Source organism: Mollisia scopiformis (genome assembly GCF_001500285.1).
Source record: "Mollisia scopiformis unplaced genomic scaffold LY89scaffold_4, whole genome shotgun sequence".
In the NCBI taxonomy this organism is placed as follows: Eukaryota; Fungi; Ascomycota; class Leotiomycetes; order Helotiales; family Mollisiaceae; genus Mollisia; species Mollisia scopiformis.
Window position 1 is genome coordinate 310,772 of NW_017263584.1, and position 25,196 is coordinate 335,967.

Genomic DNA, 25,196 nt, shown 5'->3' on the forward strand with positions numbered 1-25,196 from the left:
TGAGCCGCATCCACGTGATCCAACAATTCCTTCTCTTTGATCGCTGTTTCAGCGAGCAAAAGCAAGCATGCTCAGTCCTCGGCAAGGAGGCGATACGCCTCGGACGTCCTGATCGCTTTGCTCTTTGCTACGTAAATGTAAGAGAATAAGGTTGGAAGGATGAGGGTGACGCGACTCTGGAGAGATAGATTAATGGAGCTGAGGCGTCGGGGATGGGCAATTTTCAATATCAGCGCTAAGACAGATCTGGGAGGTGGCTGGGGCCAGCACGTGAGCACCTTGGGGGCCAAACACTTAGACATTCTATTATCACGGTATTTATTGAATGAGGAGATCATCTAGGTGTTCTTATACGTTTCGAATCGCTGTTGACTACAATTGTAAATAATCTTATGTTAAATCGGGTTCAAATAGTTTGAAGATGTGTAACAAGTCACCTTACACCTTTATTGCGTACTAATTATCTCGCAACAATGCATTTCCTCTCTCTCTCTCTATCTCCTCTCATGAATCAAGTAGGAATACACTCCTAGCCGAGGGAATGGCATTATAAACGAGATGTCTTCTACATTAGCAGGGGTTTGTAATCCGATTTCTAGGGTTGAAGAGCTTCACTCGAAGCTGCCTTCACCAAACTCTCAGCCTGAAAACTTGAAGAGAAAAAACCTCCATTCAACACAAGGTGCAGTGTGGTCGCTCTTTACTCTGCTGTTTCTTTGCCCTGCTTAACACAAGTGATCTGAACAGCAGAAACGATGAAAGAAAGTCCCACATCAGCCAATCAAGAGATATTCGGCAGGAACCGAGTCCACGGTGTGTCATCATAGACGCCTTTTGGGGTCGATCGTAAGGAGGTGAACAAAAGAACCAGGATAGCTACTCGAGAGATTGCGTAGAGTATGCCGAGGGTGATTGTAGAAAATTCGGAACACCAATCGCAGTTCTCCACGAAGTTGTACCTCCTCTTTTCCAGGTCTCTGAAGTCTTCCTTCAGGCTAACAATGAAGTCGCAAATGCAGAACGGCGGAAGCGCATATCCGCTGCCTTCGATCCGTGTCCTGAGATACCTCTAATATCGTCTCTAGTATTCCTTACCTTGCTCGCGAGTATCGTAGAACAAATCGTTTTGAACTGTATCACAATGGCTCAGAAGTCTTCGAGCAGAATCAATATTGTTGTTGCCAGTGTCTTCTTTAATTTGAATCCAGTCTTCTGCGAGCCTTCGGAAGACGCCTGAATAAACCGCAAATGCGTCTAGATCCTCCTGGGCGATCCACTCATTTTCAGGCTCTGTCTCGACTACAGGAAGAGTTACATCCCAGTTGGGCGTATCAGAGGGATACTGAGAAAGCATGGAGCGGAAGGCAAACCATGGTTCCCACTGCCAGTCTAGACACGAGGGCCGTCGCTCCAGCAAACCCCACCAAGCAGGCGGAAAATGATTGAGAGGTGCTAGGCTGTTAATGACAGACACCACGTGCCTTCTGTCGGCAAAAGCCGTTGACAAGTAGTGTGAGACCAGGCTGATCCCCAGAGACACACTGGGAAGAGTGGTGGACGCTATACTGGCAACCCTCCATAGCACCAGCTCGGATTTTGAGGGGAACTCGAAGTTCCATGCCAAGCAGTGGAACCCGCCAAACATCAGCGAGGATACTGCCGTTAGAAAGAGAATCAGCGGAGGCTGTCCCTCCATCCAGACTCGATCATTCGAGATTCGTCTAATTCTCGAATAATCTGGTACATATTCAGACGCTGCGGGGGCCAGGAGGCGATCGATAAAGGATATAAAGATACGTGGTGGTTTTTGATACCAAAGACCTGGCTCTACTGTTGTAGTAAGAGCAGTAGAGCTGGTGATATCCTTCGGTTTCCACCAATTGGCAGCATATGTTGCAATTGCAATTAAAGAGAAGGCGACGCTGGCAATCTCGAGCTGAGTTATGGGAAATTGGGCGACGTGGCGGGCCCACACGTTCAAGATCAGCCATGAAATCTGCGACATGGCAATAGCTTTCAGAAGCCAATCCGCTTTGCTTTTGTCTTCAATGTCTTCTTTGCGTAAATTAAACTCCTTGAGCAACTCCACACCGCTCCTGTGTTCGAGAGCAGAAGCGAGCGAAGATGCCGTGCACGGGGGAATATCCTGCCTGTTACACAGAGCTCTTGTCGTGTATAGCAGGCCTCCCATGTTGGCATAATACGAGTGAAGCAAAGTCCACTCCCGTTTCTGCGACCATTCTATCGCCCCTGATCTAGCGTTTTGAATCGAGTGCGACATAGACGTCCGCCGACTTGATAGATGCTTGCCGTTCACACAAGCTGAGAATGCCGTTGACTTTTCTTCGTGCTGAGGTAAAGTTGTAGGGTCTGCTGGATCGTTATCCTTTCCTCTTGGAATCGCAACTTCGGCCTCGGCGGTATCTGTGACCTCAACATCCTGTGCTGCATCCCTCGCCTGTCCTACAGATTGACCAGAGCTGCTCTCATTGGTATGGGCGGGTTGTGGCTCCTCAACAAAATCCTCACTTGTTCTGGGTAGTTGTCCTAATCCTAATAGACTATGCAGAACTCTCATACTACGGCCAAACTTGGCCTCCCAGGTCCAGTCCATCTTCAAACCAACACGAGGATCGTGGAGATATGGCACGGTGTCTGTCCACTTGAGTTGGGCTTTGCTCATTGCAACGTGCATGGCATACAAGTCGGCAACCGCAAGTCGAAGCTCACAAACAGCTTTCGAAAAGATGAATTCGGGAAACAAGACAGTAATGGCCATCCATTTGGCTTTCCGTAGGGCTTTCAACCACGGAGTGTCCTCCGGGCCGGGAACATTGAGATGCAAGACTGTCCAGGTACTTGCGAATATCGTGCTGAGACATCCGTAGACGAGAATCAGGGTGCCGCGTTGCTTTGGACCAGCGACCCAGCCTACGTTAGGCTGTGCTTCATCGGAAGTCGTTGTTGACGTATCGTTGCTAGCGCTTTGAGCGCCAACGACAGAGGTGACGAAACAGAGAGATAGGAATTGTAGAAGTAGTTGAGTGTTCATTGCAAGCTTCTTGATGCCCTTATCGTGATGTGTTGAGGTGCGCGGCGAATGCGATCGGCGGTCGAGATCTTCAATGTGTGTGGCTGCCTAGCACGTGTTCACGTTGGGGGCCAAACATCCAAGGCCAGTATACCTAGATACATTGCTGGGGAAAATACAACAGATCCTTACAGCCTTCACAGGCATTATGACCAATCTCAGACCAAAAGTAAAAGTGATTTCTTGGCAACTACAACTCTTCCGATTGCGGCTAACTTTCCTTGTTGTCCCGAATTTGGAGATCTTTCCTCTTTTTCACCATGTACCAAAACCAGCGACATCCAAGGTTCGAGCCGCTTTGAAAAGGGCTATGATAGCCGTGCTTCGTTAGATTCCAAATATGTAGCAATAGTAACACACAGCTACTACGCAGAGAGTATAGGTAGTTTCAAGCTCGATGCAGCATTAGCGGAATGATGGATCGTGTGCAACACTGCCTGCATCGATGTTCCCAGCCCAGGATTTTCTCCCGTACCCAAGTTACGGATATAAGCAGGATGCGCTCCTCCTGCTATTATTACACGGATCCTCTTGCCCCGACGAAACTTATGCGCGCAGGCGCTAAGCTTGAACGTCAACGGACCACTCTCTCGTGCTGGGTCTAGACGCTTGTATACGTCGCTGATCCGATTGGATCTACCATTGTTGTCAACCTCGCTTAGTCGGATCAGGAGATCCACATGCGGATAGTCACTGGAATGGTGTAGTTCGACAGTCGGCTCGCCGCAGACCTCGAGGTCAGAGTCCAGTGGCGTGGAGGTAAAAACGACGACATCGGAACGTTCAGCTAGGGAAGTGTCTTCGTAGTTGGCCGGGATCATGTCGTCGAATGGACGTGGCAAACCAATGTTTGCGATTGGCTCTTTCGGGTCAAATCTGAACGTCGAATCTTGAGTAGATTCGGAAGGTAAGTCCCGAGATAGAATTCCTCCAGGGCCAAAGTAAAGCTCATCAGTCGAAGTTGGACTAGGTGGCCAGGCTGGAAGATCCCTCCACTCTTCTGATCCTGTGAAAAACGCCCGTACTGGTGAGGTTCTGAACCCTTCTCCACGATTGGCAAGGTACTTTTCGATGAATTTGAAACCTTCTGCAATTGTGGTTCCTCTTTGTGCGCCAAGATGAGACCAGTTCCCCATAGTCATGAATGTCGAAACACCACGCTCGGATAATGCTTTGTACTGCTCCGTGACACTGGGTAGGCCGATATCCTTCCATCCAGTAAATTGTAGGATGGGGATCTTCGCACGCTGGAGTGCAGTATGTTGACTCAAGTCCTTATAAACCGGGTCCGATGGATCGGGGTGTGTATTGAACAATCGAAGGAAGTTTGGAGTATCATGTTGAAAATGTTTATCAAGACCTTCCGACAAGGGAACACTATCATAGACAGGACGGAGAATCTCGGGCTGCTTCTTGATATATGCTGGCCCAGGGATAATGCCTCGTTTTGAACTTGTCATCAAGTCGGTCCAAGCCACAGCATGACTTTCCATCGCTCCAGTTCCCCAGATGAACCTGCCAAAGTCATGGGGCCCACTGCTGATCACGGCGACCTTCATGTCATTTTGGCGGATTTGAAAGAATAGCCCATTGGGTATATCCAAGGTAAGATCCTCCATACGTACCGAACGAGCCCGTGTACCAAGATTGCTCCCGCATCCATGAGACAGTGGCGAGTCCGTCAGACGCTTCATGGACCCCCATACTGACTTCTTGGCCGTCAGACGGATCTGTCCCTCGACAGGCGGCGAGTAGGACTTGATATCCTCGAGATGCAAACATCCGCGCATGGCCTAGAGCCATCAAGGGCCCAATACCACAAGATGTACGGACAAGAATAGTACCATATGGCTTGGGTATTGTGGGGTGGTACAGATTGGCGGCTAGATGGACATGTCCCACTGGAATGCGCAGTTTCTCTACAGTATAGCTGCACGACTCTCCGGGTAGACCGGACCACCATCCAACGAAGCGGTCGACGAATAAGTTGACCCATCCCCTTTCCTGTGGTGCCATGATGTCCTGATTGATGATTGAAGGCCAAGAGATGCAGGTTATCGGCGGTTTTAATAGAATCAATTATTGACAGGAGCGGACTTGCATGGACAATGAGATAGATCGTGATCTTACATCGTTTCACTGCATTTCAACAAGATTGTAAAACGGGGGTGCGTAAGCTGTACGAAGTGATGGTGCCTCCAGAAAAGAAGAATGATTGGAGAGAAGCAAGAAGTGAACAAAGCGGGTCAGATGAAGTGTTGCTGAATAATCACAGTTCCATATTGGTACTAGCCATACATGAACGAGGACTTCGCTTATATCTTCAGTGTCATCTCATCTACAAACATCAACGTGATTGATATTAATAGCATCGAAGTTTCTATTTTTGATACAGCGCTGCTCTGGAAATACGAGTACTGAGACCTAGTGTTGCTATGAAAGATAGACGATATGCTTTGGACAGGAAGTGCTTTCATCCAGTTGGACAAGTGTCACTATGAGCTTTCCGCTTGTCTTTATTGTTACTTGGACAATCACTTCACTACAGTGTCATGTCGCGCTCCCGAATAATGGAGCCGAGAAGCGGTCACTTTTGGCACAGTACCCGGTTCCGGGCTCCGTTCGACACGAAAACACTCTCCAAGAACTTTGTGTAGAATCTCTACCTCCCAGATGAAAAGCATATCCAGTCGAAGACTTTTCGGTAGAGGGATTTATCTACCTCGATAAATTTCCCTAGGACGGAACGGTGAAAGCAAAGTCCCACCTCCAAAGTCAAAACACAATAGCGAAATGAGAGGCCCACCATCCAATATTCAGTGCGGCGTCCATCACTAGATTTCTGTCTTGCATCTGGTATTGAGATAGCGGCTTGTCGTCATCACTTCTATGCCGAGCTAGAAAGCCATGGGGGCCAGAAAAAATCTCTCCTAACAATGTCCGACATTGAGCTCAAAGGCAAGGACGAGATGCCACAGCCAGATTCGAGCACTTTACCTTGGATTTGCCTATGACGAATTTTATGCAAAGGAAAGAGATCACTCTCATGCAAAGCTTAGCTGGATCACTTTTATTTACCATATGGTCACGTTACCTTGGGACTCTTCCGGGTTCTGTTTTATGCCATGATATTGACTTCCGACGTCACAAAAGCACCTTGACAACAGGTTCCTTGCGTGACTTTCCGCAAGCTACGACCTACCTACAAACTTGCACCATCCGACAACTTTGTCTTTCTGGCTTCGTACAAAGTCAAAATCTTATTTCCCATCGACCACACAACCATTTGGCAAGATGGATCGATCGCAAGGCGCTGCTTTCTCGAAGAAGGGATCGGAATATCGATCTCAGTATGCTACTTTGACTACTACCCCTACTCCTCCTCCTCGAGCATCCCAGGAATCGGAATATCGATCTCCGTACGCTCCAGTCACTCCTCCTCCCCCTCCTCGAAGATCCCGTACAGAGTCATTATCGTCGTCCTCCGGAACCTCTGATTCATCCTACTCTACCTGTAATACTCCAAAGTCGCTCTCTTCGGACATCTTTCGACCACGTACTGACTCTCCCGATTCCTTCGTCCACACGAGACATGCGCGTCTTACCGCTCCTGTCTACAACTACCTGGCCATAATTCTCCTCAACCATCTCCTACGATCAATTAGTACCACTCCCTCCGTCTCCCTCGAAGGTCTCTTTAGCCAAGAGAAGCAGGACTACCAGTTATATCATGTTGCTCTCCATCCTTTCGCAGGTGAGATCAGCACCGTTGGATTTCCATATCAACAGGTCAAAGAATTAGATCATCTCGAGATCGAGATCCTGTCCAATAAGCGTCTTGAAGATGGCTATATGGTTTTCAGCATCGAGGCTAGGATTAGCGCTTGCGATGAAAATGGTGCACCAACTGTCATCGGACAGGGCAATGGAGATCCAAAAGTCGGTGTTGTCATGGAGCAAAGAAATGGGGAGGACAAGCTTGTTGGTGTGTCTGTTGGAGGAGAGATCAAGGTCAAGCTCGAAGCCCACGAATTTCAAGCCAAGGAGAATAACAAGGACATGTTCGAGGACGTTGCAATGGGAGGTACGATCAAACAGGAGGGTTCTGAGCTGGATGGATTGGAGCAGAGAGAGTTCGGAATGGAAGTGGAATACCAGACGGTGCAAAACAACGGAGATGGTAGTCCTGTCCAGCCGAAGAGTAGCACACCTCTGAACAGCAAGCAGCAGGACTCTTACATGGTCGGCGGCCCTATCCAACCGTACACAAGCGGTATTGCTTTGAGCAGCAGTCAACACGACTTCAACATGGTTGGTAGCCCTGTCCGCCGAGAGAGCAGTAGCACGCCTTCGAACACCAGTCAGAAAAAGCTCAATCGGAGCGGAACTATCAAGTTGGAAACTCATCAGCTGACTGGGGAAGTTATTGTGGTTGATGGTAAGCCACGAAAAAAGATCACCGTCAACCAAACTGCGGTCCAGAACAAGAATGACTTCAGCGATGATGTTTTTCTGATTGATGTCAAGCCACGGAAGAATATCACCGCCGAAAAGACTGCCGTTCAGAAGTGGAATGAATTAAAATGGGTTACTGCTCTGAAGTGGCTCCGCATGATCTCGAAGCGAACCTTCAATGCATACGGCGAGGCCCGAAGTGAGGAGGGAATTCGAGAGCTTGAGAAAAGAATGCCTGAGTTGGCTATTCTTGACGACGCAGATGCGCTTTTCAAAGTCCTTCTGCCGTTCGGTTTTGCGTATGAAGGCTAATTCATGATTGCGTTTGGCAAACGTCCAGGGTAGTAGGTGGTGGGAAGTGGTTGTGGTGGTCGCGGCAACTCCTCGAGGACTTTTATTTTGCTCGGCAGTATAGAATAGTCTACCTTCAAATCATCTGTCTTGCGCGCAAATGGTTAGTATCCCAGGCTTCTCTCCTGTTCTATGTGACATATCGTGAACTATCTATGATTGTTTGTCATCTCATTCCATGCCCGAATTGCATTGTTCCCTCTTTGCTTCAGCATGTCTCAGCCCCAGAGGCCTTCCACATTCCAAACTCCTTTGTATCGATCTTGCTACATATGACAATAAACACGAAGTACTTAAAAGACTCTCTGGAACTTGTGTTTTGTTTGATAGACTGTCTCTGAACAAAGCGCGCTCCACTGACTGAAGAAATTCCGTGGCAATGGTCCGCCGTATGCTAAAGGGAAAGCACCTCTTCTTGAACAAAGTCGAAGTGCTTTACTCGTGGGCTTTTACCACTTATTGCAACGATTCCACAAGAAGCACGGAGAACAAACGAGTTTTCCATTCCATTGACACTAGTAGCACTGGCTTTATATATATATCATATAGCCACTATCAGCGGAAGACGTGATAATAATCAAACACCGCACAACATGGCAGGCTTCATGAGTTTCGGCCACGGCCAAGGTCCTTTTCCGCCTTGCCCTGCTCTCCCACCTCGACCACCTACTCCGCCTGAATTCACCCGCCAACGAAGACCCCTTGCAAACCCATCCATGTACGCCCGTCTGACATGTCTCCTCACGAACTACCTCCAAAGCGATCTCCATGCCTCCGCCGCATACCGAGGTCGAAACATCTTCAATGTCTGGCAATTGCCAAGCCAAGGTGTAATAATCCACAGCGCCTCACTCAGCCCAAATAGCGTTCTTGCGGACGATGTTCGATTATCCACTGATATGAATCTGAATGGATTCGTCGTCACTATTCGGGCTATCAAGAATAAGTCCAAATCGGGCAATACTTACTACTCCCTCACTGCAAGGTTACAAGCATATGACCAGAACGGCGGTCTCGTCAGTTTTCTGAAGAATGAGAGAGAGGAGAGTGAGATCAATATCTATGCAGTCACCATCACTGATGGCAGAGCTGATACGAGAGAATGGGATTATATGAGTTTTAAAGAGGCGTTGACGCGTTTGAGGAGGTCGAGTTTGTTTCTCTTTTATGATTGGGGGGAGGATTGTTCGGATGCGCACAGGCAAGCGTTGATTCAAAGGTTGAGACTGAGTAATGCTACCACTTTTGTGCATGCTACGGAGGCGAGCTTTATGGCGAAGATCAATGAGTTGAGCTGAGTCGAGTGATATGATTGAAGAGCACGGGTAGAGCTTTCCTCGGAGTACTTGCATGGTATGAAGCATCACAGAACGCTTGACTACCGTGTTCCAGAGCCTATGTGATGTGAGATGATTCAATCCAATGTAACGACTTCTTTAGAAATTCTGGCTACGATGTACAGCAGGCAGCTCAGGGTGAAGATGCTTGAGGAGGATTCACATGCTACCTCATAACTTCAAGTACCTACCTAGATGTGTGGTGAAGTAGATTCTCTGACGGTAAATTCAATTGCTTCCGCAGTATGGTCTAGGCATACTCTAGTTTGAAGACATCATCCCGTTGCTTGAACAAACTTTGCCAAACGCCAGCTTGCAATCTCTTTGATCTGCTGGAATTTTGTCATGAACTCTGACATATCTGTACTCTGATCAGTGTCTCGGGCATAGATGACATCGTTGATGCACTTGAGGCTTACTTTGACGTGTATCAAACTCGAGTATCACATGTTTCAACCTTTTCACTATTTCTGTCTCTTTGTCTCTTTTGTGGAGACCAGCAGCAGCAAGATCCCAGTGGCTCGGGACTGTTGTTTCCCGTGACCTTCTTCCTTGTAGATATGACGACTTGCGCTCGAGGACGCATCGGAAAGATGGATTTAGCTCTTGGTCATTTTCATTGAGTTCCTCTTCGATGGTAACTTCTGGTGTGACTAGAACACTGTTAGAAGTGCAACCATCGCAATACAGATGATGCTCACTGTCGATAATCAGGAATGATCTTGAGATATCACTACCTTCAACCCGTGCTGACAGCGTGGGAGCCTTGTGGGCAAATAATACTACACAAGGCGGAGTTGGGGGTGCATGGATTCCGCTCGTCGACTTACCAGCTTCCTGAAATCCCGGAAGAGACGGTGTATCTATAGCGATAGATTTTCTCGAAGAGGTGGACTTCCGCGAGGTACTAGAAAACATAGATGGAGCTGAGGGCTTCTTCCTTGATTGGCCAGTCATTGTTGAACTGCTTGAGAAGGAAGTCTGCGAAGCTCTTCTGGCCTCGCTTGTTGATCTCGAGGATGACGATCCTGATACATCTGCAAAGTCGATCACAGGTGGTGGGGCTGACCATAATTGAAGCCGGCATAGATCTTGCCTCCTTGAACCTCCGAGTATTTTCGATTCTTGCGAGGTAGCAAGTACTCGAGTACTATGTCAATATTAACTTTGTGGCCTCTAAAATTTGATCGCTATCCAGCAGCACGCACTCGTCATGTTTGACTTTGAATCCGGTAATTGCTTGTTGAAACTCAAACAAATCTGCCGCACCGTCAGATTTGGACCACCATAATTATGCGATCGCATTTCCATTGATCAGTACCTTTATTCTGCTGGAAAACCAGATTCCGTGAAAAAGGTGCGGCACCGTCGGTCTTGAACAACATAGTCAAAGGATGCACAGACGCAGTTGCCCAAGTTCGAAGAGCGTACGAGGGAACAATTTCGACGTGATCAAAATCGTAGTTGTCCCTAATTGCGATGAGCATTTGATTTTGACGGGGCACAATACTCGCATTGTTTCTCGCTCTCGTCCTTCAGAGATAGGCGTATTGACTAGTACCAGACTTGCGCGTTTCCCTGTTTGTTTGAAAAGTTGTAGAGATTGAACGTAATTAGGATCAGAACTGTTCATCTGACTGTGGCTATCAGTACGGCAGTGGAGTGGTTGCGGAGAAAGCCTACACGTTCATAATCTTTGTTCCATATTCTGCTGCTAGGATTCGAGTCTCTTGTCTTGGTGATGCTGCTGCCGAGATGCCTTCGACATCAGGAGGCAGAGGCAGAGATGGTCTGTCCCTTTCGAAAGTCTCCAGCAAGTCTGGCGTCGGTGGAAGAAGTATATCACGCCCAAGCAGGCGTCTTAGTGCTTCTTGTAGGCTCTGTGGGGTGTGATTAGGGCCGCTATTGGGGGATGTTCTAAACTCTCGAGAGGAGGTGACCTACTTCATCAAAGACATCGAAGAAGCGGTCGATGGTGAGACCGCAGGCGTCCATCTGTCTTTCGAAAGCGGTAATTGAAGGAGCTTTTGCGGCCGTTTCGTACTCTAGGGTACTCCGGACGGCTTGAAGTATCCACGAAGCCATCATTATGTCTACAATGGAGCCAAGGTAGATCGCCTGATTTGGAGTAGGCTTATCTTCTCTCTTGGTTATTCCATTGAAATAAGTAATCGCAGCGTCAATACCCCGATCCAGCGTTAGGACTGACAGGTCAGGATAGGTTCTCTGAGTAAACCTCATGAAAGCGTTCTCAAGCTCTGGTGGGATCACAACAAAACCAGACAACTGTTTAGCAGGTTCTTTTCCATCCTCGCTACCCCGAAATTGTTGACCAAGCCTTTCGGCTTCTCGAAGTAGTGCTGCGGTTGAGTCGGTTATATAGAATGAACGGTCTCTTAATACTTGACTGTTGAAGTCAGTGAACATTGCGATCGCCAAACAGCTGGGTACTCACGCGTCTATGATCTTGAAAATGGTTGAGAGCTAGTCGAAGAGTCAATATTAAGAGTCTAAATGAACACGTTTATTCACTAACACCTACCTTCATGTTCTGGCAGGAGAGTCGTTCTTTCATTGCCCGTACCTCTGGGTCAATTTGAAGATACCAGGTGATGCTGGTCACGAAGCGTCCGATCTTGTGGAAGTACCTCTGATCATTGAGAAGACGACAGCAATCACCCAAAGTATCTCCAAATCCGGTCAAAATAGAACTTCCAGGCATCGGACGCTTACTTCTGGCGCCATACTGCGTGCGCTCAAAGCTGGCTCCGGCATCGTAATGGGCACGTTTGATGACATCTGACAGGATATCTAAGTTGATAGCGAGACTTCTAATTTCCTGGCCAAATGCGTGGTATTGTGGACCTAGGTATCCGAGTAAGTATACCGCAGGGACTACAGTTCGTCTTTGTGATGTTGTAAACACGTACTTGGATTGCTTGCTTTCTGGAATCCTACCTCATAGAGGTCTCGAGCTGATGCTATGCCTGCCAAGATATCGTCGATATCGACAGGGATCATTATAGGCGGTGGGATAAAAGAAGGCAGATGTAGTGCAGTCCTGAGAGTACCGAAGACCCATAGATGCGGAGTTATGACCGTTGGTGACCAGCGGAGCCGCAACAACGGCAAACATTACTTTATCGATGGCTCCTCCAGAATTATGAATGGAGCGCCGTCTCGTCCTTAGCCCTTTTTACGATCGCAAGCCAAAGATAGGTCCACGTTCGAGACATGCAGGATCTCTAATCCGACCAACCATACTCCTCTGGACATGGTGGCTTCAACTTTTGATCTGATTACTGGCCACGAGCCATTTTAGCGTTCGTCGTGGCTTGAATTGTGTCACACAGGTAACAATAAAACATCGTGATGGCTTGGAGCTGAGTGTGACGATAACGCTTGCCTTGAAGACTTCAATTCAAAGGTTCGAGGGAGATTAGCATCGGAATAGCGCCTTCTCAGGCTACTTCCCCCTACCTTTTTCATATGAGATTTAGGAGTCAGGAACTGAAACAGTCATTTCTCAAATTAATTTGGTGCGAAAGAATCAGGCCTTGGCTCACATCACGAGCGCCACTCAATGCACAGCCCTCAAAATTGTGCAAGTTGCGGCAGAAGCAATTAATTCATCAGCCACCAATTGTTGTTTGGTTTCTGAGAGCAGTGGCTCCCCTCTTCGTCCGATCTTTCGTAACAATCTGAATGAGAATCGCTTTCACAACTCTTAACTAACTTTGATCTGGCATGGCCTTCTCTTTAAAGTGCATACCAACAAAGGACGATTTCGAGATCCGAACGGAGTACGATTAAGAGCCAGTCATGACGGTTGACACAAGCTCCAATAGCAACTCTCTTATTGTTGGTGGAGGCGCGCCAGAGCCGGAATGGGCTCCAGACTTGGACGCTGACGATCTACTTGATCTTCATGCAGCACAGCAGGACTCCTCCAAGATAGTATCATCGCTACCCCGAGAATCAAATCGTATGGGATACTACTCCACTGTTTGTCTGATCTTCAATCGCATGATAGGTAAATCCACTATCCAGCAACAGCAAAATGACCACCACTGATTCTTCAATCTTTGCGCAGGAACCGGAATCTTCAACTCGGGTCAAATTGTATTCGCAAACACGCAAAGCATAGGCATCTCTCTCATCTTGTGGGTACTTGGAGCAGTCCTAGCACTTGCTGGCGTTATTGTCTACGTGGAACTCGGTTTGACAATCCCACGATGGCCGTCTGGAGCGAACGGCGAGAAGATTTCTACCCCTCGCTCTGGCGAAGCGCTGAATTATGTAAGTACCATCAATTTGATTTGCAAACATGGGCTAACTTTAGTCGGCGATAGTTTAACTACTACCTGAAACGACCTCTGTTCCTCGCCACCTGCCTATTCGGCATCCCTTTTATTGTTCTCGAAAACACCGCTGCCAATTCTGTATCCTTCGCGCAAAACATTCTAGACGCCTGCGAAGTCACCGAAACACCTGGAGCAATAATAGGAATAGCATTGGCAGCCAACACTTGTGCATGTCTTCTCCATGCAATCTCTCGGAAGTGGGGTATCATACTGAACAATGCATTTGGCACAATAAAATTCTTCATATTGCTGTTCATCGTGATTGTTGGCCTAGTTTGGATCAACAAAGGTGTGGCACGCGATAATTACGATATCAAGACCTCCTTCTCAACCACAAATAGCCCCAAAGCACCATATCCATGGGCCGAAGCTTTCCTCTTCATCATATATCCATACGGAGCCTTCCACCAAATCAACTATGTAAGTTTGTCGAGTCACTTGGTACACCAACAGATCCCTTGCTGACAACGGAGGTTATATCTGAGCTACACGAACCACGAAAGACTTTCCCTCGAGCATCATGGTGGGGGGTATTGACAGTAGCCGTGTTGTATACCTCAGTCCAGATGATCTTTGCAGCTATCATTCCCAAGGCTGATCTATTCGTACCAGGCGGTATTGATGTTGGTAGCAAGTTCTTTTTGCTTACTCTCGGAACAAAAATGAAAGCTTCTCATGTGAAGACTTTTTTCTCGATCTTGAAAGCAATTTCGGCCTTTGGAAACATTATTGTTGTGACCTTTACATGTGCTCGAGGTATGTACTTGGAGGCAACCTGAAAACGGAGCTGACAGGATCACAGTGAAACAAGAAATTGCGAAGGAAGGAATTCTTCCATATTCTCTTTGGTTCGCAGAAAGTTACGACTTCTCACTGGACCGCATTTTCCGAGGATCAAAGAGCAGACCCAAAGCGGAGGTTAACTCCATGCTGTCAGAGAAAACTCCGGCTGGCGCCCTTGCTCTACATTGGCTCTTCACAACAATCATGGTCATCGTCCCAGTCATGATCATCAAGACAGATAAGGGGTACTCTGCCACGGCAGCCCAAACTTTCTTAGCAGGCATATTTGCGTACGTCATTGATGTGTGCTGCTTCGTCTGCATTTCCTTTGGACTGCTATGCTTGCGCTTTACACCAAGTGTTCGTTGGTCAGAGAAGTCAGAGTTGAGGAGTTCCGCTACAAGCATTACTGCTGCCCTCATACTGTTCTGTTGCAGCCTCTTTCCGTTCATATGTATATGGATACCGGATCCGAACGACCGATATCTTGCTCGATCTGGAAAACTTGTGTCATGGTTTGCCAGTCAGACAGCCGGCCTCGCTCTCATAACCATTGCATTCATTTACTGGGTCATTTTTAGGATCTATGTCAAGGTGCGGTCGTCTCGGGAAGGCAAGACTCTACATATCAGAAGGGAGCCGAAGTTCAAACAAGATTCTCATGGCCTGACACAAATCCTTGAGATCGTCACAATCCAATGGAAGCGAGATGTGGACCTGCGTCTTGACGAGATCGAGGAGACGGATGATGGATATCGTTCCTCGACACTTCTCTCTGGTTCGACGGCGCGGAACAATAGAAGGTTGCAAGATTTCGGAGCTCGGGATCGACTCAGTCCTCTGTCTGGAAGTAGTGGCGTTCATGAGATGGCACAGCATAACTATTCTGTGAGGCGTAAGCCTGTAATGTCGGAAATGCCTTGAGGATATCTGTTGGCGACTTCCTTTGGTCACAAGCCAATTTTTCTTGACCTCAGCAGCTGTATTATAGAGATAAAATCAACGTGTTTTCATGATTCGAAGGGCCTTCCTCTCGAAGCTTTTGAGACTTAAAGCACTGGCGACAATCATAGATGGATGTATAATCACAATGCTTTAGTCATTGAATCCCGGTGGTGCTGCGGAAATGAATAATATGACAGATGCCTCTCTGATTCTTCACAATCTGTGGTGCGGGCATTGAGGCTATAGAAGACGAGTCGAATTGAGTCAGTCTTTGACTAAACACACTCTAGTATCAAACGTAACAATTTGATAGGAAGGAATTCACGTACTTGAGGTTTGCTCTCTTCAGTTCACCAGCATAAGTGAGTGGCAGCGAAAGGCCATAATCACGGAATATAATAAATCTCGAGTAGTGTTTTCAGGCAGTGAATAAGAATAACAACAACAAACCAACGCACCAATTCACGCGCTTCGAGTTCTCGCGAGCTATCGATTCTAATAATATTATTGATCTGTGAACATGTACAAGAATGTCAAGCCCTCTCCCAATAAAGAGTACAAGATATGCTTGAGATCCCGAACTTTGAAGGAGCGTTCGTACTTTTTAAGTTCTGAACCCTGATATCTCCATATAATTGGCAGAACTATCAACATTATTTTCAAGTGAACCTGAAAACAATAGGATAGCTTGACCCTCACTTTCGCGAAAATCGAGGGCCACTAGTATTAACGAAGTATCCAACGCTGTCACCTAGCAGACCCCGAAAGTTCTGTCGTCCAGACCCTATTCGAGAATCGACTGCACCGCTGGCTTCGTTTTCTATTGCACCCCCATCATAATCCAACTTGTCGGGGTAATATTTTGGCTTATTTTTCATTTCGCCCAGTCGCCAAATTCCCGGTTTTCCGTTGCGGGTGTCGAGGTAGTAGGGTCCAATATATTCGGAAGGCTTGACACTACCCCCAAGGCAATCTGAGTCCAAGAAGAACATTCCTCCTTTGCCCTCTCGAATTATCTCATTGGTCATCATATGCTGATCTGCGACACATTTATATCCTCCTTTCATCTTTATCCAATCGACACCGCCGGGACATGAACGGCGGTCCTTGATGTAGGATTGCACCCAGTTTTCTTGCTCTGCAAGCTCCCTTCCACCGAGTCTGTCTATCTTGGTTTGTCGGCTTGCCATCTCTTGGTCCTTGTCGCTACGCAATGTTGATTTGGCAAAAGATGGAGGTGTAGACTTCAATGCGCTCATTCCAGAAATACTAGGATATGCACTAACCATGTTACTTGGTGGGAGTCGATCTCTGGACTGGTTGATTCTTGCACTCGTTGAATCTTGATTTCGAACAGCCGTCCCTGCTTGGGTTCTATCACGGCTTGAAGACTTCGACAGTGATGAAGGTGTATTTCTGCTCGATTCTCTCTTGGTTCGTCTAAGATTTGATGGAAGATAGATCGGTTTGGGTGTTGATGATGTTCGAGATGAAGTTCCTTGCTTTGAAGTGGTTCTACTTGCAGAAGTGGAAGGACGCAAAGATCCCTTCATCACATCCTCCTTATCTCTCTTCTCGGGTATCCTGTTCGACCTGGGAAACATATTTTTGGGACAAACTAACTTGTGAGACGGTGGTAGATGCTTGAGGTTCATAGTGAGGCGTAAGAATGTTTTGTTGTAAGTCGTGGAGCGTGTTGGAGAGCAGAGAAATAAAACAAGAAGAGCTGCAGATGAACAGTTGATATAGCACTTGCACTCCATCACGTGAATCACGACTTCGGCTTATGACAGTGCTGTGAGAAGCTGTGAATAGAACCATAGTTTTTCGCGATTCCGCGAGGAGTTATCGTGTTGCTCTGGCTCTATCTCGAGGAGAAACTGCAAACGTCGAGTTTTATCTCCCCTCCATCAATATTCGAAGTGCATCCGGACCCTCTGTTTTATTTTAGTCTCGACGGCTCCAAGTTAAGACTAACTTGGGTCCACTAGACTACGCTCTGCGGTTAGCTCCCGCACTTAACGACAGGCGTATTTAAGATTCACACAATTCGAACTTCCTTCCATACGCACTCTAAAAAACACAGAGAAAACAAAGTATATCCATTTGAATCACCAATCAAGACCTTACAACTGCCAACGATGCCTATCCTCCACGCCGTGCCCTTGACGTTGAGCAAGCTAGCACAACTCACCGAGTCCCTACTCTACCATCGAGTGACTTCTCCTCCGCCAGCAAATGAGGGAACATATGTGTGCCACCCGGCAAACATACACGGACTCATGCTCTTTTGGCTCGGTTTCTGCATGGTTGTGGGCTTCATCTGCGCATGGCAAACACGATTTCTCGCAGGCCGTCTGTATGGCCAAAGGGAAATGGTGTCGGATTTGGCGAACTTACCCGGTGACGAATTGGTCCCGACGTTGAAGCAGATGTGTAAAGGATTTGGTATAAGGAGATCCCTTCAAATCGAGGATGCGGATGGAAGGTCGGATGATTGGGGCTGGAATTGGGATTCCGGTTGTGAAGCAGACGAGTGAGAATTTGAAGTACACAAAAAGTACTTTTGGACCTCATCATATACACCATGAAACTGTTTTCGAAAAATAAGTTCTTTAATGTAGGTCATAATCTGATCCTTGTGAGGCCGGGTGCCTTTTATTTTCTCTGCATCGAGTTTCAAAGTAGGCAACGTCATTCTACAATGCAAAGAGTTCCTCCCCAAATCGGAAATTACGACTAGAAACTTAGAACTTCATTGCTATTCATTTTCACACTATTCCTTTCTCCAATTGTCCCACACACATTCAAGCACAGAACCACTGCCAATTTCCGACCGTCCACCAATCTTTGAACTCAAATCCAACAATCAGCACCACCACCTCCACCACCACAATGTCTCCAGTGTTCCTCGTTTGGTTGTTCTTTCTCCGTTTCTCCTTGGGCGCCCTTTCGACCTCTCTCGTGTTTGGAATCGCCGGCATGCAAGACCGCCTTTCCTTCTCTCCTACTTTCCTCTTCTCTTCAATCACTGTAAGTATTGCGGTTAATCCTTTGACACATTGTCCCTATTAATGATTGTTTGAAAACTCATTCAAGCCACATTTTGTTCTTCCCATGACAGACTTTAATCGCCATCCCAGTTGCTATTATTATAACTATTTCTTGGGTACTGTAAATTTGTTGGAAGTGCATTGACACCAACATTCTATAGAGTCTTGCCTCCTTAATTTATTATATTGTACAAAACGACTACCCGACATTGAATTATCCGAAAAGCGCGATCAAGTTCAAAATTGTCATTCCGATCTCTGTTCGTTTTGGGCTGGAATTGGCTTTTATGACTTGTGCTTTCGTGTCACCATGGCTGAATATTGGAACAACAATGATCTGGCAGAACTGGGTACACCTCGCCCTCGACTTGTTCTTGTTTGCATGGGACATTCTCCAATTTATAACGGAACATTTTCAGTTTGGAAGAAAGAACAAAAAGAGAAAAAGGACAGAATGAAGCAGCTGGAGGAAGGAACTGTCTTGGAGGAAATGCCAGCCACGAGCAGACTCAGCTGGAATGAGCCTGGAAGATTGCGACCTCGACATTAATCGGATATTACAGCACTGTCCTAAATTCTCGCCTCCTATCCAGCACTCAGAGATCATCTCAACTTGTCCATCACTGAATCGGTTTGCCACGAAACGAAGAGGAGTGCGTGAGGTAGTCATGTTCGCGCTGCTCAGCGATGGTTGTTCTCAGACAAGGCAGACTTCGTTGATTTCGCCCTGCGCCACAATCAGCTGCTTACTTTTGTTCAACACTCGTATCAATATGCTTACCTCTGTTAAGGTCTCGGCATTTGCCGGGAACATTATCGTGTAGCGATTCAGTCGCAACTGGAAATCGTGAGTTCTCGTAGGACTTCAATGTGGAAGGGAAGAGGAACATACCTGTATCTTAAAGTTGTTTTTGCCGTCTGGGCCTTGCCCGTATCGATTCTTTAGCTTCTGTACCAGCTTCTTCTGGTCTACATATGACCGGTCGATGACCTGAGATTTGAGCTCCAGATTCATCTCTTTTTGGTCCATTGTTGACTGTTGATCAACGGACGCAGATGTGCTTCAGGGCGAAGGGGGACTCAGCAGATATTTAACAGGCGGTGTGGCGCTGTAGCTGAGCCAACCAGTGTCTCGGTGTGGCGGATTGCGGGCCTGCAACCAGTCGTGTTTCTGATCAAGCGAAGCGTTTTATTCGGCGAGGCTATCAGCGTTCACGTAGGCAGCCTGGTGGTAAACCTGTAAGCGGCTTTCTGATGAGGCTGAATATATATCCATTCTTAATTGTCATTAAGAATTGATAGAGTGATAGATAAATGTTTGTTTCTCTGAAAGGCGAGAAAGGTGTCCTGGAGGAGTTGGTCGTACGACGTGGCGACCTCCGTGGCAACGGCCGGGTCCAGACTGCATTCCAAGGCGACTTCTACGAGGGATTTACTTTAGGACTGGATGGGCCTTTACACATTGGCCGCACAGTAGCTAACTGTGTGGACAAGCCTATCATCTGTCCGAACCGCGCAGAGGTGTTGTCCAATTTGAACACCGACCGGTCCAAGCCGACGAAGTTTAAATATATGCTGTATGCAAGGATAGGGGCAATGGTTGACTCAGCTCAGACATCATCGTTTGAATACTTTTTTTATTGATGGTGAGAAGTTGGGTCTGTTGCGCAAAGTGCGCTTGGTAGGATTGTGGTTCGTCGAACATGCATAAGAATTACGACACAACTTGATTTTTTATCACATATAACTTTCTGCTATCATTTTGTCTCTTTTGACAACAATCAACTTGAGGACCCAAAAAGTATAACCCGTCAAAATGGGACCTAAAAATGGCTAGACAAGGATAGAGCTTCATGTGGCGAGACCACACCAAATCATCAAAGTAACACCACACAAAAATAAAAACGAAGCTAACAGTGCATATATTGAAAAGATAACAATTGCAAGTACACGATGCATTATTGCAGCTTCTGGTGCAATGGGCTGGACATGATTGGAAGTGTAGTGCCTGGGTATGACGTGGTCCGGCTCAAATCCTGACGAACATGACTGGACGCGTGAGTATTTGAACCTCCGGAAGGTTCACCGTGAGTCACGTTGTTACCTTCCAGTTCATGAGCTGATACAACGATTCCCGGGAGATCCTCTAGAAGAATTTGAGAAGTCGCTTCGCCAACAGCCTTCGGCTTGGGCGTTGAATTAGGCGCGTATCGAGTGTTGGCTCCCATTGGGAGCTTGACTCCGGATTCTGGATCAGTGATCGGCATATCTCCAAGCAGATATGAATCACTTGTCTGTGCCTTCGAAATGATCTTTTCGAGTTCCTTCACCACGTCATAGCATTTCTTTCGATCCTCCGAGTTGATGACAAGCATGCCAGTCTCCACCACGTCCAGCACATCTTTCAGCATGTCAGAGCACCTTGCCTGTTCTTTGAGATGCTTGAACCAGTCGATAACACTTTGTCGAACAACTGCATGCTTTGAGCCATTGTCTTGAGTGATGATTGTGTAGTAAAGATCATCGTAGGTATCCTCCCCGACTAATAGATTGCGCGCGCTTGCAAACTGGTAGATTTGTTCCTTGCCTTCAACTAGCCAAGTAACGAATTCCATGAAGACACATCCAAGGCTCCACATATCGTAAGACCTGGAAATTTTCTTCTCCAAGCACACCTCGGGGGGTGCATATGTGGGTGAACCGCTGAGACCTGTTGCGTCAATGCCAGATCTGGACTCTAGTCGATGGAATCTTCCCAAGCCCATGTCTGTCAGTTGCAATATGCCCTCGTTCCCTGACCCAGATAACTCGTTCGACCAAAGGATATTCTCTGGCTTGATATCGCCATGGCGGCCGTACTTTTGTTCCTCGTGTGCCACAGTTAGGTACTTCCCTACCGAGACATTAAGACCTGGAAGATTCGGTGCAGCTTCTGCGCTCTCGAGTGGATATTCTGTTGCTTTGAAGTTATGGATCGCATTGATACCCGAGGTAATACCACATAGCTGATTCAAACCCCACATATATGTGTCCCTATTTCGGTAGGGCAGTCTAGTATCGTCCCAGTATCCGCGCAGGTTAGTGTTGGCATAAGGAAATACAAAATGGTAATCGCCCTTATACTTGTAGGTAGCAAGGAGTTTTACGAGGTATGGATGCTGCCGGAGAGCCAAGGTACTGAGCATATTCGCTTCTTTCTTGAAGTCTCGTATATCACGCGAGAAAGGACGTTTGATGGCGAGCAGAGGTTCACTGACCTAATAAAAGTTAGCACCTATGATATGCAGTATAGACAGTCGGTGCTGTTACGTTTGGATCTGTCGACTTGTAGATTTTCTGGTGCGCCCAATGCATCCGAACGCCCCAAACACGACTGTAGCCTCCGCTCTTGACATAAGAGTCGTTGACAGCTTGATGATCTTCGACGTATGGAAAGATGGTATTCATGTCGAATTCGTAATGTGGAATCTTGCCATCTTGCAAAGGCTCGAAGATGGGGACCAAGACTTGCCATTGGTCGCGACTCAGGGCGCGGATCGCATGAGACTGCCACGATTCTAGAGCCTTGATCCCGCAGCCAGTATGCTCATGCTTCTCACAAGTAGTGAAATGATTGGATGCGCACAGCTCATGCTTCGTACCGGGGGTTTGGATAGAAGCTGCAGTTCCATGATCCGATCTCAGGAAGGGGAGATTTATGTCGCTAATGCCTCCGTCAAGAAAGTCGGCGATGCAATGGCCCTTATCCATGCAAAGGAGAATAGTGTAGAGCTTTTGCGCTTTAGCACGAATAGTCTCAGCATAATCAGCAACCTTCTGCGGCTCCAAAAGGGGACAATCCGTCAACAGCTGGGCAGAGACAGCTTCGACTGTGACATATTTTTCCAGATAATCGATAGGTATATAAAAGCCATGTTGCCCGCGGGGCCATTCATAGCGGTCCAAGGCAGCCACTAATTCGTTCTTGAGGGTTGATACCATCTTGGTCTCAAATTTGTCACAGGTTGTCAAGAAATCTAGCCGCAATGGTTAGCAACGGCTTGTCTAAGCGCGGGATTGGTTGTGTAGTAGCGCGAAGCCCAACGTTCATCCAAGGACCTCATACCTGACTGTTCTTGATAGCTTTCACAATGAAAATATACGATTGCCCGAGCAGGGGAGCTAAGGTACGAAAGGCCTAGCACAATATGCTAATTCTCAAGGGCAGACTGATGGATCAGGCTTTGGCGATTCTTTAACTCTCAGGCCTTGATATAAGCTTTCTGGGATATCAGAGCCTCATCTGTCCCAGGCAACACTCGATCTCCCAGGCTGCCCAAAGGGGGCGCATTGAGTCATAAGGCTGTGAAAAGTCTGCATATAATCCAGCCTTTATTGGGAGCCTCTAGAACCCCAGAGCCTCATCTGTCGCTGCTGGTTGCGGGTAGGCCATTTCAAGCCAGAGTGGGGCGCAGCCCACCTCACCTCCATGCAGCAGACTTCCCGCGCTCAGCTGGGGCTGGCTTGTGACCGCTTCAGAACCAGTGAGAGTGACTTGGTCATTGTGAAACTACATTGCTTTCTTGATAGGATCCCATGCTCAGAAACTCAATTAGGCTCCCGTAATGTCATCATGCGGTCGTCTTCGAGGTCGGCTTCGAAGAACACTCGCCCAGCTGCATTTGCTACGCAATGATCTCACCTCGTCGACGTCTAAGATGGACTCTTCTTGTCGACGCTCTTGCGCTTTGATTGCGTGCGACACCCACCATCTCCACACAATGAAAGTTATTATGGTCAATGGCACTGAAATAACTGCAAACCACCAAGATCCAGAGACTACTGATATTGCTCCACCTTCGTCAACTCTGATCAATTGACTCGAGAAGAAATTCTAGAAAGCTTAGCGAGAGGGTTCTGTACATGGCTGACAAGACTTACTGCAACTACTGTTACTGGGAGATAAATTAATGTAATTACTGTCAAGATTTTGACCTGTACGTCCGTGAGCCTATATCACTTCTGGCGATCAAATAAATCGTTCATGGCAAACTCACCGCGGCTGCATCCGCAGTTGATCGTTCCTACATTGCGTTAGATAGACTCTTCGTGATTGAATCTTGAAGTGATCTGGACATACCGTCAGCACACGCATCTTGCTGTTTTCGTCTTTTGTTTCCTTCACAAGTCCGTTGAGAGCCTTTTCGTTGACTTGCGCAATTTGTGCGTTCTCGTAGTCAAGCAGGTCAGACAGCTAAGAACATGAGTCAATGGTACTCTTCAATCCGAGTGAGACTCACCAATTGTGCAGTACCCTGCGCCCTTTTGTGCAAGATATCTGCTTTCTTGAGGTTGACTTCGGCCTCGTGCATTTGCTCCTCTAATTCATCAATAATACTGGCACAGTTACATTCATAACAGGCAGCCCCTAGACAATGTGTTTCACATTGTTTACGCAACTTGGCGAGAGTGTTGTACAAGGATTCGAAGATGATAACCAAGTCCAACACTTTGTCCTCGATCATCTTCAGCCTTTGACGGTCCACAAAATTGACCTTAAGATCTGTCAAGGGGGACAATTTTGTGTTCTCGTCTTTGACCTCTGCGAGAACGACGCGTTCTGACTAGTTCTAATTAGCCAACGTAGAGGTGTTCGTTTCAAAGAGTATGTTACCTGCTGCGTCATCAAGTTCTCCAGACTTCGGACATAAAGGCGCCAGTTCTCATGAAGCGTTGAAAGCAAGATTCGATGGAGATCGAAAGCATTCAGACGCCCAGGTCTGGCGATTGCGTTTTTGACTGCTTCCTCCAAATTTTTTCTCGCAGTTTCGGAAGGTGTTATGAGGATAAACATGATCCTGTTGTACTTGCTATCATACCGCTGATACACAGCACTTTGTCGTACAGACCAAGGATCATAATCGGGATTCTCACGTCTTGCCAGTGTCCTATGGTTCAGCTCAACGTATCGGAATCCATATGCGCACTCTGAGAACATTAGAGGCAAAATATAGCCAAGACATTAGAGAAGACGTACCAAATGAGCCAAGCTCAGGTGATTTGAGATGTTCAAGCTGTCGAAATCTGAATGGCGCATTCACAAGATCGGACTCGCGCGTTTTGAAGCTAAAAGGAAGAACAAAATCCCATATCCTACTGAACACAGAATAGGCAATCAGTAGTTGATCGAAGAGCTCTTTCGTGATATATAGCCTCGCATAGGAGTGTTTCTGTCGAATGCAATATATTTGGCACGGATCGGCACGATGCTGTACTAGTCAGCGACAGCAATAATACATCTAGGATGCAACGTACTGAGAAGTTCTGTATCGCTTCAAAGTCAGATACGTCTGTTGTCCAGAGAAATTTGAGAGCCTCTGAGTCTCCATTTGTTTCAGAAATTGGCCTTAATCTTTTGAGCACAAGATTCGAGTCCTTCTTATCGAGCACAAACGTCTGCTTGAACGTTATATCAATGTCTTCAATGACGGTCGAATCGACCCATTCTATTCCATGCATCTCGAGAAATAGTCAGTGGCAACTTCGATGGTGGAGTTGGAACAATTGGCAAGCACGTGTTTCGACAGCAACTCCACGATATGGATTATTGAAGACTCCTAGCAAACCAAGGATTTGATTCTCGTCCTACGATGCATTGCGACGTAAAATCCAGCTGCCGCGAAAAGATGTGAAGCATCGCCAGATGTACTCAGGGGGATGAGCCAGCCTGAAAGATTGTGGCTTGCAGGGATAGTGATTGAGGCCGACTCACAGGCCGACTCAGCCTCCACAGACAAGGCTTCCCAACAGGCGTCCTCGACGCAGAAAACGTTTTCAA

General features: G+C 47.1%; 11 protein-coding genes across 11 annotated transcripts; 4 read left to right on the forward strand and 7 right to left on the reverse strand.

The window, feature by feature from the left end:
* Nucleotides 1-367: 367 nt before the first annotated feature.
* LY89DRAFT_637487 (uncharacterized protein) lies at nucleotides 368-3,052 on the reverse strand (the record flags this gene model as incomplete). The annotated part of the gene is made up of 3 exons (XM_018211533.1): nucleotides 368-879; nucleotides 1,396-2,305; nucleotides 2,651-3,052. 3 exons carry the CDS (start codon nucleotides 3,050-3,052, stop codon nucleotides 782-784), a joined length of 1,410 nt encoding a protein of 469 aa, XP_018075991.1. The 3' UTR covers nucleotides 368-781.
* A 404-nt stretch (nucleotides 3,053-3,456) lies between these two features.
* Nucleotides 3,457-5,107, reverse strand: LY89DRAFT_694186 (galactose-binding like protein; the record flags this gene model as incomplete). The annotated part of the gene is made up of 2 exons (XM_018216686.1): nucleotides 3,457-4,630; nucleotides 4,713-5,107. 2 exons carry the CDS (start codon nucleotides 5,105-5,107, stop codon nucleotides 3,457-3,459), a joined length of 1,569 nt encoding a protein of 522 aa, XP_018075992.1.
* A 970-nt stretch (nucleotides 5,108-6,077) lies between these two features.
* LY89DRAFT_379316 (uncharacterized protein) lies at nucleotides 6,078-7,971 on the forward strand. The gene has a single exon (XM_018207118.1). It carries the CDS (start codon nucleotides 6,386-6,388, stop codon nucleotides 7,856-7,858), a length of 1,473 nt encoding a protein of 490 aa, XP_018075993.1. The 5' UTR covers nucleotides 6,078-6,385; the 3' UTR covers nucleotides 7,859-7,971.
* A 519-nt stretch (nucleotides 7,972-8,490) lies between these two features.
* On the forward strand, nucleotides 8,491-9,195 carry LY89DRAFT_664817 (uncharacterized protein; the record flags this gene model as incomplete). The annotated part of the gene is made up of 1 exon (XM_018212802.1): nucleotides 8,491-9,195. One exon carries the CDS (start codon nucleotides 8,491-8,493, stop codon nucleotides 9,193-9,195), a length of 705 nt encoding a protein of 234 aa, XP_018075994.1.
* Nucleotides 9,196-9,509: 314 nt separating this feature from the next.
* On the reverse strand, nucleotides 9,510-12,255 carry LY89DRAFT_767791 (uncharacterized protein; the record flags this gene model as incomplete). The annotated part of the gene is made up of 10 exons (XM_018221764.1): nucleotides 9,510-9,595; nucleotides 9,654-9,887; nucleotides 10,065-10,384; nucleotides 10,443-10,494; nucleotides 10,556-10,767; nucleotides 10,918-11,114; nucleotides 11,179-11,641; nucleotides 11,690-11,718; nucleotides 11,777-12,099; nucleotides 12,165-12,255. The coding sequence occupies 10 exons, from the start codon at nucleotides 12,253-12,255 to the stop codon at nucleotides 9,510-9,512; spliced, it is 2,007 nt and encodes a 668-aa protein (XP_018075995.1).
* A 921-nt stretch (nucleotides 12,256-13,176) lies between these two features.
* Nucleotides 13,177-15,385, forward strand: LY89DRAFT_608035 (uncharacterized protein). Its single transcript, XM_018210481.1, has 5 exons — nucleotides 13,177-13,267; nucleotides 13,328-13,533; nucleotides 13,587-14,018; nucleotides 14,072-14,354; nucleotides 14,401-15,385. The coding sequence occupies exons 1-5, from the start codon at nucleotides 13,222-13,224 to the stop codon at nucleotides 15,303-15,305; spliced, it is 1,872 nt and encodes a 623-aa protein (XP_018075996.1). The 5' UTR covers nucleotides 13,177-13,221; the 3' UTR covers nucleotides 15,306-15,385.
* Nucleotides 15,386-16,021: 636 nt separating this feature from the next.
* Nucleotides 16,022-16,981, reverse strand: LY89DRAFT_767793 (uncharacterized protein; the record flags this gene model as incomplete). Its single annotated transcript, XM_018221765.1, has 2 exons — nucleotides 16,022-16,919; nucleotides 16,950-16,981. The coding sequence occupies 2 exons, from the start codon at nucleotides 16,979-16,981 to the stop codon at nucleotides 16,022-16,024; spliced, it is 930 nt and encodes a 309-aa protein (XP_018075997.1).
* A 423-nt stretch (nucleotides 16,982-17,404) lies between these two features.
* Nucleotides 17,405-17,866, forward strand: LY89DRAFT_778049 (uncharacterized protein; the record flags this gene model as incomplete). Its single annotated transcript, XM_018222178.1, has 1 exon — nucleotides 17,405-17,866. Exon 1 carries the CDS (start codon nucleotides 17,468-17,470, stop codon nucleotides 17,864-17,866), a length of 399 nt encoding a protein of 132 aa, XP_018076575.1. The 5' UTR covers nucleotides 17,405-17,467.
* A 1,210-nt stretch (nucleotides 17,867-19,076) lies between these two features.
* Nucleotides 19,077-19,409, reverse strand: LY89DRAFT_729156 (uncharacterized protein; the record flags this gene model as incomplete). The annotated part of the gene is made up of 3 exons (XM_018219349.1): nucleotides 19,077-19,106; nucleotides 19,161-19,217; nucleotides 19,272-19,409. 3 exons carry the CDS (start codon nucleotides 19,407-19,409, stop codon nucleotides 19,077-19,079), a joined length of 225 nt encoding a protein of 74 aa, XP_018075998.1.
* A 771-nt stretch (nucleotides 19,410-20,180) lies between these two features.
* On the reverse strand, nucleotides 20,181-22,709 carry LY89DRAFT_379359 (kinase-like protein). The gene is made up of 3 exons (XM_018207121.1): nucleotides 22,485-22,709; nucleotides 21,689-22,395; nucleotides 20,181-21,636 (listed from the first exon to the last, which is right to left on the reverse strand). The coding sequence occupies exons 2-3, from the start codon at nucleotides 22,358-22,360 to the stop codon at nucleotides 20,338-20,340; spliced, it is 1,971 nt and encodes a 656-aa protein (XP_018075999.1). The 5' UTR covers nucleotides 22,361-22,395; nucleotides 22,485-22,709; the 3' UTR covers nucleotides 20,181-20,337.
* A 261-nt stretch (nucleotides 22,710-22,970) lies between these two features.
* On the reverse strand, nucleotides 22,971-24,877 carry LY89DRAFT_729158 (uncharacterized protein; the record flags this gene model as incomplete). The annotated part of the gene is made up of 8 exons (XM_018219350.1): nucleotides 22,971-23,252; nucleotides 23,300-23,353; nucleotides 23,416-23,442; nucleotides 23,499-23,612; nucleotides 23,659-23,982; nucleotides 24,033-24,346; nucleotides 24,396-24,627; nucleotides 24,674-24,877. 8 exons carry the CDS (start codon nucleotides 24,875-24,877, stop codon nucleotides 22,971-22,973), a joined length of 1,551 nt encoding a protein of 516 aa, XP_018076000.1.
* Nucleotides 24,878-25,196: the final 319 nt, after the last annotated feature.

What these genes read in the sequence shown, in the direction of transcription:
- LY89DRAFT_379316 (XM_018207118.1), top strand. Translation starts at nt 6,386, where the DNA reads ATGGATCGATCGCAAGGCGCTGCTTTCTCGAAGAAGGGATCGGAATAT.
- LY89DRAFT_608035 (XM_018210481.1), top strand. Translation starts at nt 13,222, where the DNA reads ATGGGATACTACTCCACTGTTTGTCTGATCTTCAATCGCATGATAG. An exon ending in GATCTTCAATCGCATGATAG is followed by an intron (nt 13,268 to 13,327) that starts GTAAATCCACTA and finishes ATCTTTGCGCAG; the next exon opens with GAACCGGAATCTTCAACTCG. An exon ending in GACCTTTACATGTGCTCGAG is followed by an intron (nt 14,355 to 14,400) that starts GTATGTACTTGG and finishes ACAGGATCACAG; the next exon opens with TGAAACAAGAAATTGCGAAG.
- LY89DRAFT_379359 (XM_018207121.1), bottom strand. Translation starts at nt 22,360, where the DNA reads ATGGTATCAACCCTCAAGAACGAATTAGTGGCTGCCTTGGACCGCTAT. An exon ending in ACAAGTCGACAGATCCAAAC is followed by an intron (nt 21,637 to 21,688) that starts GTAACAGCACCG and finishes AACTTTTATTAG; the next exon opens with GTCAGTGAACCTCTGCTCGC.